The 13919-nt window shown below is 37.3% G+C and overlaps 1 protein-coding gene across 1 annotated transcript; it reads right to left on the minus strand.

The window, feature by feature from the left end:
- Positions 1–7335: 7335 nt before the first annotated feature.
- On the minus strand, positions 7336–12803 carry RB195_016998 (uncharacterized protein; the record flags this gene model as incomplete). Its single annotated transcript, XM_064183783.1, has 4 exons — positions 7336–7451; positions 7518–7619; positions 8351–8441; positions 12759–12803. The coding sequence occupies 4 exons, from the start codon at positions 12801–12803 to the stop codon at positions 7336–7338; spliced, it is 354 nt and encodes a 117-aa protein (XP_064039664.1).
- Between the last annotated feature and the right edge of the window lie 1116 nt (positions 12804–13919).

The following is a 13919-nucleotide window of genomic DNA, read 5'->3' on the forward strand; positions in this document are numbered from 1 at the left end:
CTCGCCGAAAAAGTGACGAATGCTATGAGATAGGACAAAAAGTTGCACATGGCACTAAAACCCACCCCGATCACTGATATAACGACTTAACTGATAGGGAATGCTCTTGTTCCTGATGCTTGTATCCAGAATTAGTCACGCTTTGGAAACGGGGAGCGGAAGGGAAAAACCATCGAATAATATTGGGTTGGGGAATAAGTTCGTAGCGTTCTTATCAAGGACATTCATTTAATCAGAAATCATTAATATTAACAATAAATCAATCGATTATGTATTCACCGTTGTTGTTTACGACCTCCTCCCACCTCTCGACCAGATTGTCGATGCCGTTCCGCAAAAAATTGCTCGGTCTGGTATCGAGGAAGTCGCTGAGCCAGTTTTTAAGGTCCTCTTCCTCTTCTGTCGAAGGTAACGCCCCTCATATGGTTCGACAGGGAGCGGAAAAGATGGTAATCCGTCGGTGCAACGGCCCGGAGAATACGGCGGATGCTGAAGGACCTCCCATTCGAGTTCTTGGAGTGCGGCTTTGACGACTTGTGCAACTTGTAGTCCCCCAACCCAATATTTACCTAAAGCCACTCGAATGCAATGGTAAAATCAAAAATATTGGCCATGTTCGACTGTTTTTGAATCCTGAAATGTGGATCACGTAGCTTTTCCTTGATTTACTCGAACTGCGGTTAGGATTGATATTGATCTTTCGTTAACAGGTAACGTTTCGGCGTGATCGCCTTCGTCAAAGCCTGGAAGAAATCACAGCACACCATTTGTGATCTATTCTCTCAAGCGCCTTATCACCCTACGGAAAGTATTCAAATGGTAACTGAACCCAAATTAGGGTAAAGTGAAGTGAAGACTTGGTATTTTCTAGAACATATCCTTATCCATAGTATTTTCCATGAAAAATCATACAGATAGAAAGACGATACATTGAAAATTTGAAAATTGAGAAAAAAAACGGTTTACTTCATTTTATCAGCAACAACTCGTTAAATTCCTTGAAAATCGTCGCATTTTGTGAATTAAGTCATATTCCTCCACTTTGAATGGTACCACTACCGAAACACTTCTTGTCACTCTGCTCTACAAAGCAAAAAAACGCAACGGATCATGTAAGAAAATTCAAAAAGTTGTTCAAAACCATCACCGATGCATCAGCTCGAATATTCGAGCATTCAAATGCATACGGAAATGATTTTCTTTGTTTTCTCCCTCATATCAAACTCTGCATTCATCTATCAGCATGGTTCCTAAATCCTAAATTTGTTTATTTTGACAGAAAAAATTGGAATCATTGGCTCATTTTCTTCGATTGATGTTTTCAAAATTTTATTTTGACGTTTATAAAATAAGTTTATTTTTGCCGCATGTATAACTGGAGAATAATAGTGTGAACCTTAAGTTTAAGTGAAAATCTCTAAGTATAGCGAGAAAGATAGGTGGGAGATAAATTTTTAACTTTAATTTTTATTTGTATTATGACTCTTTGAATTCTTTTATTTTTTAAAAAAATTTCATTTGAAATTTATTGGAAGTTATACGCTAATGGAGCCGTGTTGTAGGTCGTTCTTATCGTCATCTTCTTGGAAAGTGACGTCACCTACGTGAATAATTTTTTTTCTCTGCCGCATTTATAGGTGTAAAATAATCCTGCGAAGATAACTAAGCATAGCGAAAAATGTTCGTGAAAGATGATTTTTAAATTTAAATTTAAATTTTAATTTTTTCAACTTGTTTTTTAATTTTTTAATTTTCTTCAAAATATTTATTCTTTTGAAGTGGGACGTTGGGACAGCTGGTAGAGCCGTGTTGTTATTTTTGTTGTTTTCGTCAACTTCCTAGAAATTGACGTCACCGACGTGGAATGGTCGCCCGGGATGAAGAGGGTCAAAATCTGCTCTACCTTATCAAGAACGTCCCTCGTAATCAGTGTTCATCGTTTGTCTTGTTCGCAAGATCGGCTGACGTAGCTGAACTCTCTACGATACGTTACTGCGCCTAACCACTAGAAATATTATCATTCAAGTGTTTTTTTTCGAATCTAAAGGATACTGTAGCTTTTTAAAGGCATCATTCCACGAATCTGGAGTGGTACGGAATTCCGGTGGAGTATTCGTATACGAGATCATAGATTATGGAGAGGGGTGTGGTTCCGTCAATTTCTTCCTAATTACCGTAAAAACGGCCAAGAAGATGCGGCGCGTGCACGAGGCTGGCGCGCTCCAATCGAACTCGCTGAAGAAAATAGTGCGTCGGTGCGCTCGAAGCAGTATTTTTCGGGCCGTTTTCTACGGCGATTGGGGAGAAATGGACGGAATCACCCTTCTCTCAATAATCTACGATCCCGTATACGAATACTCCACCGAAAATCCGTACCACTCCGGATTCGTGAGGTGATGCCTTTAAGGATAGGCATTATGTGTTCACATCCTGCCTATTTGCGCTTCGCAAGGAAAAAAAAAACCTCCTTTTCACCATTTTTCATCATAGTTTCGACAGAAGCCATAACTACATCGTGTAGCAGCCTTGTCTCTGGAACTGTTTTACGGAATTTTAGATTTTTTTTTGTTTTTTTTAATGTGTTCATCTTATATTTTATGCTTATATATATTTATTTATATACATATTTCATTATATACTTCATTACTTCTTTAGATATAATTATTTATTTATATTTACTTCAAATGGGTAACAATATAGTTGGTTGTTGGTTTTCGTTATGTAGGTTTTGGTCGAAATATTTCCTTTGGAGATACTATGTTTTTGAGGAAAACATAAAGTTAAAATCAATGAAAATAAAATATAAAATACATATTATAAATAATTATATATTCATAATAGCTTGAAGAAGTTAAAACATTTGAGTAAAAATGGAAGACACAAGTTCACGAAGGAAATTTATAATTCTTGGAGGAATTTATTTATTTATTTATTTATTTATTTATTTATTTATTTACTTGGTTATTTACTCGTCCATGTATATATGAACAGAGTATACAAGAAAGAAATAACAGGTATACACTTCATAAACAATCAATACCACAACAACACAAACAGTAGTCGTTCATACGTTACCCAATTCAAAAAAAAAGTCTTATTACATGTTTGCTTAAAGAATCCACTAAAATCTTCCTTATAATTCTGCAAAGCTTTTTTATACAGAGTAGATATCTTTTTGCATATAATTAAGTAGCCGGTGGGGCCAGTACTGTTAGCGAAAAAGTATTGCCTCACTGGCGATCCAGGGATAGCAAGCCCCACTTTGAACATGGGGCCATTAGTTATCGATTTTTGGATGAAAAAGAAGGATTGTTTCTTTCATTTCAGGGGTTTTCGGACAATAGTAGTTTCAGCATATATAAAAAGGACAAATTGATAGGCGTATCACTTCACTTGTGATGCGGCAACGGGTTTCACTGAAACCCGTAATCGTTGAGGTTTTTGGAACGCGTGTTGGCCTATACAGTGACTTGCGGGGGCCAGCTGATGATCAAGTCAGTGTTTTCATCCTCCCAGACAAGTCTGGTACCAATTTGTCGACTCCGGAGTGATGAAAGGCTTGGTTGGGATTGGAACGGTACCGAACCGTCGACCGTGTGGCCACAACGGACCTCTAACCGACTGCCCCACACTGCCTCACAAATCCTTCATGGTTATACTGTTTCAATCTTATCACAGAGGATTTTATGAACCATCGTCGTTTTATGGAGAGTGGTTATAAATCAAACAGTTTATTTCCGGATGATTCTCGGGAAAGTAATCTATTATGGCTTGAAGAGAAGATTTCTACTGTAACTTCACATTTTCTTAACAGTGACGTTACCGTGGATTCCTTTGATAAAGACAGAAAAAAGTGTCGAAATCGGAATTCTTTCTAGAAAGACTGCCTTCAGTCATCGACTTTGCAAACTCCACTGCTGTTCAGGAGGATAATCTCTAAGGATGTTGGTTTAAGTATCTCGTAAAGGATTGTGTTGGTGCGGGTGTAGTGTAGCGGTTAGAGGTCCAGCTTCCTGCACGATCGATGGAAGGTTCGAATCCGCCCTAGTCCCCGCTGACCAAGCCTTTCATCCTCCCGGGGTCGATAAATTGGTACCAGACTTTGATTTTTTTTTACTTTTTGAGATTTTTTTTATTGTTGGAAGGATAGGGAAATCAGTAACTTATTGTACTGTAGATTCAAGCGGCTGGTGTAGCGCAGTCGGTAAGAGGTTCCACTATGACTGCACGAACGATCGGAGGTTCGTCACCGCCATAGTGCAAACCTTAGATGCTTTTCATCCCTCCGGGGTCGATGAATTGGTACCAGACTTGTCTGGGAGGATAAAAACACTGACTTGACACATCGGCTAACCCCCGCAAGTCATTTTATAGGCCAGTTACACGTTCATGAACCTCAAACGATTCTGAATTGAAGTGAACGTGGTGGCGCATCCCAAGCGGATTAACTGACCCCAGATACTTTATTCTTTGTCCTTTTATAGGATTTTATTACATATTTATTTTATTGTGTTGTGTCTCATAGTATACGTATTTTCTAAAGTATCGCTGCAATGATGGTCATATTTCATTCTCTTCCGCTACTACCGGAAATGATTCTTTCTCGACCAATTCTTCTTTGTTCGCTATTTCTAATGTGACACTGTGAAAAACAGGTGATAGAGATGACCGTACAGCGCCTTGCTGTGTTGATAAAAGATCTCGTTCCTGGCTGATGACTCTAGTTGTGGCGTGACGTTCTGCTACGATCCTGGAACTCTGGACGAACTCTGGACGTCACGTACTCAAACTATCAGGCTATCCTTTTAATTCGAAATTATTTCATGCGTTTCATCTATGAGGCTACCAATCCACCGGTGAGAATATATTCTTGAGGAACAGTATCCCGATAATACTACCCAACTGCTAGGGAATAATTACCTCTTTGCGTAATCCGCTCGATGCTCGGAGCCGACACCGGATCCGGCTGTTCAGCTCGCCAACCTTGCTGTTCGGTTACCTGTGCATGTTAATTTCATTGCATTTTTTTAACCATCTCAGTCAAAGTGTGGAAATAAATCCTATCTGAGTCGATTTACATATGTAAAAAAAGACCCTCATTCGTTGCACGCTTTAATTACTCAACTTCATTAATTTCAACCATTATTTTAGTTATTTTAATCTTTACATTGTATTTGGATCCTCAACTTTATTATTTTTACCCTTCGCAATTTTTCGCGAAAAAATGGAGCGACGTTAGGCGGACCCCGTAAAGAGGTGCCACAGCTGCGCGAGTGATCCGGATCAAAGTGATCGTACATGAAAAGGTGGCGAAAAAATGAGCTATGCGAGCTTTTTCGGATCCGGAAAATAATGAATGTGCTTCGCGGGGAAGCGATGCTCGTCACTGGGCCGTGATGGATCCGGTGCGGATCAAAACGATCCCCCATCGTTCACGTTACCATTGCGCTCCCCCAGCTCGTCACTGTGTTGTTTTGGTGTGTATGTTTTTGTGTTGTTGTTCGATTTCAGGTCTTTTTTTTCTAATTTTATTGGGTTCATCCAAGTCGAACTGAAATCTACGCCATGTTGCCATCCAGGACATGTTTTCTTAGACTTTTGAAGTCCTTACTGAATCGCATGCATTAACAAAAAAAAAGAGCATAACAGCTTTAGCTGCATCAAGAAGCACAAATTTAGTTTTGTGTATTAAAAAGACGGAACAGCTGTTAATTTTCTTTTCTTTCCTCACACAATCAGCTCTTAATTCTAATTATTTTCATTCCTAAAAACCATCTGGAATGAAAAGTGAGTCGAGGAAGATTGGCAGCAACCCACTGGACAATTGTGAGTCCGGCGGCAGAGTTTGTGCATGTTGGTATGTCAATTTAGGAAGAATTAGTTCTAAGTTGTTTAATCTAAGCAAAATTTTGAGCTTTTTTTTAGAAAAAAGATTTAAAAAAACGTTTGGCAGGCAACTGGTCCGCTTATCCTGGACTTTGTTCTGCACTAGAAAACCACCCACCTATCCTGAGATAGATCTCTGAAATGTACTTGAAAGTGGATGGAGGAAAAAGGATAAAGTTTCTGGTGTTACTCAATCCGCTTGGGATGCGCCACCACGTTCGCTTCAATTCAGGGATCGTTTGAGGTTTACGAACGAGTAACTGACCAATACAATGACTTTCGGGGGCTAGCCGATGTGTCAAATCAGTTTGTTTATCCTTCCTTTATTCCTTACATTTTTACGTTTTCTACTTCGAACCAAATACCGTTGCAATTTTATTAGGGTCTAACAGTTATTATGGTTCATTTAATTTTTTTTTATTCGATTCTGGGGCTGGCTAGCATAGACCCAAATTCTGAAACTAAGGATAAAAAGGATAAGGTATGTGGCGTTAATCGAACCGCTTGGGATGCGCCTCCACGTTCACTCCAATTCAGAATCGTTAGAGGTTCACGAATGTGTAACTGGCCTATACAATGACATGTGGTGCTAGCCGATGGGTCACGTCAGTGTTTTTATCCTCCCTAACAAGCCTGGGATCAATTTTCGACGCCGCAAGGATAAAAGGCATCTAAGATTTGCACTATGCCGGTGGCGAACCTCCGATCGATCGTGCAGTCATAGTGGAACCTCTTACCGACTGCGCTACACCAGCCGCTTGAATCTATACAGTACAATAAGTTACTGATTTCCCTATTCTTCCAGCAATAGAAAAAATCCTCTTAACATAGAATTCTTAGAACATACACATGTGTAGAACTTCTGGAACACTCTAGAACGATAGAACTCATCTACAGTCATCTACGGTACATCTCAGAAGCGGTGCGCTCGTTTAATCTGTGTCGGCACAACATTTTTAACTTAGAAGCTTTCATTAATTATGAGAAACTGTTAAATAAACAATTCTCTATTGTATAACTTCTCTATTAAATGATTACTAAATAATATACTCTGAAGAAGGCCACACAAACAAAGCAAGAACTGAGAATGAGGCGGAGATGAGGATTGTTGCCTCTGGTTAAGAGGCAACAAGTAGTAGGATTTAAATAATAAAGTGCATAATTTTGCATAATTTTACAACCTTTCATAAGGTTTATGGAGGAGAAAAAAGCAATGACGAGAAGATATCACCAGTGAAGTGGCGTTCGAAGGGAAATACAACGAAGAACGAGAAATAACGGGAATAGCGGAGGAGGGAATGGAATGGTGTGTGCGTATGTGTGTCCAAACCAACCAGATTTAATAACCTAACCATGTGTGTCGGGTTTCGGCGCCGTTTTCCAAGCTTCCAAAAATCGAATCGACAGATTGGACGAGTTTACAGGACGAGATTTTAGGCGGTGAATCGTCTAGATGGTCGCAACTAAATCCGCTTTCGCTTTCCCAGATTTCCCAGATTTCGACGGTTTCTCGTTCTCCACTTCTGCACTTGCTTCCGCACTACCTTCGGCACTAGCCTCAACTCCTGAAAACGATCGTGTTGGCGGTCCTGCGCGGAATGCTAACACCTACTAGAGGATCTATGTAGTACCTGATCCTTCGCCAGATGTTTCCACTGCCTCACCGGATTCCCCGGATCCTTCACCTGATTCTTCACCAGATCCTTCTCCTGACCTCTCCACCTCTTCGTGAGCTGTAATAGAGTAGTTTATTTCATTAAATTCCATAATGCAACAGTTCCGAATATGTTAATATTTTCAGGTAAATTTAATTGATTTATTGATTTATCGACCGAATTAGATTAATTCATTCCAAGAAAAGGTATTTGCTGATAAGTGGAGTCGAATAGTTAGGATCTGGAAAGTTCAATATGTATTACTTCTTAATACAGGGGAACGATGTTTACAAGCCCATCTCTAATAATATGGGGACTTATAATTATTTGTAATTTAATTTAATTATTTTTTCACATATATATCTGGTCAGGTCATCAATTCTAGGCCCCCCAACAACCACAAAAAAACCCCAAAGGTAGGAGAAACGGTTAATGAATCAAAAAAAAAATACTGGAGATTTGAAAAATTCCGGAAGGTATTTTCAGACATAAAAGAAATTCGTGTATTAGAGGGAATTACAGTAAGATGGACATTGTTAAATTGTTCATCGAGAAGATTCGCTAAAAATGTGAGTAGGAACAATAACGGAGGCAAAAAACTAGGATTTAGAACAATTTGTTAATGATTCATAAATAAATTCTAATTATTTACCTCTTATTTTCAACATTATAATTAAATTTTGTTCATAATTTAAAAGTCTATTTTATTTGTTCTATTAAATTTTCTTCATTATTTATTAATTTATGGGAATTATTGAAAATCTTGAACATTCCCATGTGAATAAAGCGATGAACACAAAAACGCTTACATTCTGAGCTGCCCTCACCACTTCCCTCAGCCTCTGCTCGTTTTGCTCGAATCACTAAACTGCCGTCAGAGTCGGTCCATTGCAGGGAGGACTGAAAATAATTTTTATTAAAATAAATTACTACTCGTTAACGCACCAAACCACAACTAAGCCAGTTCTGAAGGACCATTTTGAGTCCTCGTTCATGTGGCGAGAACTGGTCCCCACCTCGTCATACGTTAGGATCAATTAGAAAAACAGTGGCAGCTTTTGGTTTACTTGCTGAATATCTCAATACTCGTATTTATGAATGCTTAATTGTTCCGTATGGATATTCTTTGAGCTCTTTTACTGACAAAAAAAAAAGAAAAAAAAAGAGAAGAGAAATGTGAGGAAGTATTTCTGACCGCTTAGGCTCAACTTAGATTTCCCTTTATTTTTCATCAATTTAAGAGTGGAGATTCGAGGATTTCCCATCAAGTTCATCAATCCATGGTTCTACATGTATTCTTGGGCCTACTTTTTGAATGGACTCTAGTGAATTCGACTGTGGAAGGCAACCACGAGCGCATACCTCCACTTGTATGCAACAAAGGTCACAAAGTACAGTATCCCGTACGGTATATGTTGTTGCTTGTCAGCTCCAATCCTAAGTATTTTTCTAATTGTTGTAGGGTTTTGCTGAGACGATTACTTTTCGAGATTGAATGATGAATCTCGTTCCTTTTTGAAAAAAAAATTGTTGACCACCTCAAACTTTTCTCTCCGATAAACTCGAATAGAACCTCCTCAATGTGACCAAAGGCCCTTCAATTACCAACTGTTTTGTTCCGTTACACCCGGAAAATTCTAGACTTTCACGCTCAAAATTCCATTTTGAATAGGGTATTATTCATGCATTCCTCGCTTTTTTCGCTGAAAATTTATTCATGCATGGAAAAATGTCGAACAATTATGATACATCACTGCTGAACGGTGTTTATGAACGAAAAAAAAACAACAAAAGCAATTTTGACACGGACGATGTTGGTGTCATGGAATTTTTTTTTTCGAAAAAAAAGCACCTGAAGAAAGAATCACTACTTCATTGTTCTTTTTCGTATCTTTTATTGTTGATATTATTTTATTATATTGTTTTTTCGTTTAGTCAACTTTCCTAACTTTTTTCCACTAAAGAAAATCGATTTTTCGATTAGTTAAAGTTAGGAAAGTTAGGAAAAAAATTTTCGATTAAAAATAGACGTTAGTGTTGCGCTCATGTCGAACCCCCAAGCCTACGGCCAAATTTTGGAAATATTGGAGCATAGTCATTGAAGAATAGCAACACATCGTTTAGGAACTGCTTGCAGCCGCCTCTTAGCGCTCTCGCTGAACCAATCAATAGTTAGGAAAGTCCACAGAAGCAAAAGTTAGGCAACGTTCATCCATAAGAGTGCACACGAATGACCTTAGTTTAAATTAATGTCATCCGTTACTACTGCCTTACTTACTTGTTCTCAGCACACTTAAATTCAATTAAAACCGTTAAACTCGCGTTAATGGCGTTATGGATTTTTCCGTGACGAAAAGAAGTTTCCCTATGTCAACAACATTAACAATGACCGCGAGAACGTGGGAATTTTTTCCCCTTCAGTTCCACTTTTCCCTCTTTCCACTCTGATGAGTGGAATTATTTAAAGAGAACACCGTTCGTGTGCAAAACTCGATGCATATCGGTGAATAATGGGATTGCGATGACGCGACCTTTGAGAATTGCAAAACGGCGGATCGAGATGAGAAAATCTCATCTCGATCCGGCGACGGCGGTGGATCACCACCGGCGCAAAGCTTCATCCAGTAGGAGGTCGCCGACTCCGCCCCCTTATCTGTATTGATCTCGAGAACAGGGGGTTACCCGAGGTTCGTTTCGTATTGCACTTCACTCCCACCCGCTCTCTCTGTCTCTCTTCATTTCGATATTTGACAATTTTTTTTTTGCCATTTCGCAGACCACCACCATCACCGCACTGCTTAACTGACAAATAAAAAAAAAGTGTTCAGCCGATGATGAAGTGTGAATGATCGTATACCAACATTACAAACATCTCGGCTGATTCATCGTTTTCATCCAAAGTAATTTGGAGCGCACGCCGGCCGATTGACCTTCGACGGTGCCGGATGGCACGAACGAGAAGTTATGATGTGATGGTCAAATTATGATGTAAAATCGTTATTTTTATCGATATGCTGTTGAGGGTAAAATGTGAAGAAATTTCTCGCCGCCCAAATAAGTCAACGAGTTATAGTTGCCTAAAGTTCACAAGAACTGTAGATCAAACTAGTCAACAAATCATTGTCTTCCGAAGTTTTACGAGTACTGTAGATCAAATTAGTCAAGTAATTATCGTCTTCCGAAGTTTACGAGTATTGTAGAACAAACAAGTCAGCGAGTTATAGTTCTAACTAAACGTTACGAGTACTGTAGATCAAACTAGTCAACGAATTATTGTCTTCCGAAGTTCACGAGTACTGTAAAAGTTGCTGATAACTGTATTAATTAGTAAAGGAGTGGTGGTAGGAGAACTGCGAAATTTCCGTTTTACTGCTCCTTTCGTCGTGGAATCAATTGTTTAGGAAAAGAGAACTACTAAGATCAGTAGTAAAATAATCAAATAAATAAAACATAACAATTAATTATGTAAATAATTGTGATATGAGTAACTGTAGCTACATTGACATTAACCGTATTACAGTAGAATATTACTAAATAATATAATCTATAATAATATATAGATATAATAAAAAAAATCCGTAATAATCTATGTAAATAGTACTACAATACAATAATACTATATAATACTACTATATTATCGGTATATAAAATATATTGATACAATAATACAATGATATAATAATATAATAATAAAACTAACCAAATTAAAAGAAATTTTGCTTTTTTTCTTCTTTTCTTGGGCTCAGCGGTGTCGCGGTCCTTCGGGACTCAACCAGCGGTTAAACTTATGCTTGAACTGGCAAGTAAGGGAAAATCCCTCATACCTCACAGAAGGTAAACACTCTTTAATCAATTATTCCCTAATTTTACCTAAAACGGTGATGTTGCCCCGCTAATTTTGGTTGAACTGCTGTTTAATTTTTAACCGCATTCATGTTTGTTTTCTGTTTCGAGCAACAACAAAAAAAAAAGACAGATTTGATTGAATAAAAATGAATATGAAAAATGAATAAAGCAAAAAGAATGAAAAAAGAACATAGAGCATGAGAATAACTATGTTTCTAGTAGAATAGTTTACTACGCAATCATTGACATATTCTTTACGATTTTGATCAACAAAGAAGAGTTGGGGAAAAACTCGTAGCCGGATTTTTCAAATGAGCGCTTTCTTTTTTTTTGCTTATGCTTGGCTTCAAGAGGTAAATTAGCAAACAAATTAACAAACGAAAAACATGAATGTGATTGTAAAAACCGTAGATTTCCTATAATTAACTGAAAAATCTTTCTTCGGATATTTCTAAATGGTTGCGAAAAAAGTTGTCAAACTTCCAGGGACCTGGCTGTGGATTTATCCAGTTCTATAAGCTTTTTCCACGGTTAATTATCCCCGTTGTACCTTCACGAAGCTTACGTTCCTTCACAATTTTAATCGAACGTGTTCTCAAAAAAAATGCAATTAATATTCAGAAACTTCTGGGAATTTTGCTCCGAATCCACTGAATTTACTGAGAGGTTTCTAAAGATTTTATTGATACACACATATGATTCCGATCATACGTACCTTTTCGAATAAAAATAGAAATCTAGAACTTAATACGACGCGAAAAGTGTCTCTTTTTTCAGAGGAGGAAAAATTCCAACTTAAGGCTTGATTGATGGAGCTGTCTAACGTCATCTTTAAGCCGTGAAAGAAAGAAAAAATGTGCTATTCATCTATTTTATTCTAATTAAGTTCTATTATTGATTAGTTTATCTATTTTATTATTATTTTTGTTTAATTTTATTACCTTTGCTATTTATTCTAACTCCTCTAAATTTTTTTAAACTTAATTTTAACTTTAACCTTAACCTTTATTGTCATTATTAATATCTTATTTATTTAATTATTCACTTATTTATTTATTTTGTTTGTCCTTCATTTTATATCATTTTATATATTATCTAAAAGAAGTGGAAAAAATCATAGTTCCTTATTTCCTGGAGTTATTTATTTATTATTAATTATTTTTCGTTCAATTGTTCACAGTTCTGAAAATAATTATAGTTTTGCTGTTGATTTCGCCTTCAATTCCATTTCTGTGCGATGGTTTCTGGCTCAGAAAATTAGGTTAATTTGTCGGAAAATCTCATGAGTAGTAATGCCTTAATAATGTCGTTACGTAATTGGTTTCTGTCCCAGTTTCCCTCTTAGGGAACGTCCCATTCATAAATTATTACCTGAACGATAAATGCGACGAGTACGAGCAAAATAATTGTCTGCATAGCGTTGACGGAAATCTATAAAATCAACGATTAACAACGAAAAAAAAACCTAAACAGAGGAAAATAACGAGTGCAAATGCAAAACTTAACGGCAGTAATTGCTGCTATTGTCTGTCCGCAAAAAAAAACATAGAGGAAAAAAAAGACCAGGTTCAAATTTGCTCGGATCGGGAAAAAAAAATCCGTAATGCTGGGGTTCAGTCACAGTTGTTCCGATCGTCGCCAGCAAGCAAGCTGTGCAAATGAGACCGGCACCGAATAAAAACTCGTGGAATTTGAGAAATTTCGAGAAAACAACGAATTAATGAGAGCGAAGATCAAGCAATAAATTGCAGGGTTTAAACAAACTGGTATCGCTTGGTAACAAATAAAAATTATATGGGAAACAGAGAACATATTACATACTTTCTGGCCGAAGTTTTTCCGGATTCAGAGCACATAACGAGAATTGGTGAATTTAAACAGGTACATAGAAGAATCTGCATTCGAAAGACATTTTTCTAATGGGAAATTAAGAATTTCATTTTATTGCTTTGTTACATCTTGGATACATTTCCAGAAAACATGAACATTGAATTATTCGCCGCTGAAGATTTCTGGTCACCACTGAAAATAACATCATGGAAAAACTGGAAGAAGAAAAAGTGTAGTTAGTGAACGAAACACTAGTCTAGACTATCCAGAGGCAATCTAAGGAAGACACTTTTTTGCGGAAAAAAAATAGCAGGCAACAAAATATAAGTTTATAGTCCTTAGCGCCGAGGAATGAGGGAGAAATTTGTACAGTAGCCCATCCGAATCGAATTGTTTCCCCAAAATAACCTTAAAACGTAAGGAGAAATCCATGTTTAGCCGGATTTTATTTTTTTTTACACTTCTTTTGAATATTTGTTAGCTCGTGGAGAGATTACAGACATATATAAATGTAGATATATATAACCAGCCAAAAAAAATATGCTAAAATTTTATCCAAGAAAGAACGCCTTAAGGAAACTACTACTAGAATTTGATACGATCCTTTACTTTAGAAATTCTCGTTCGAACAGCTGATTCACAATTTTTTTTCTAACAGACAGATGACACAAAAGAAAAAGCTACAAGCTACAAATTCAGTGA

The sequence above is a fragment of the Necator americanus genome, chromosome II (assembly GCF_031761385.1).
Source record: "Necator americanus strain Aroian chromosome II, whole genome shotgun sequence".
Lineage (NCBI taxonomy): Eukaryota > Metazoa > Nematoda > Chromadorea > Rhabditida > Ancylostomatidae > Necator > Necator americanus.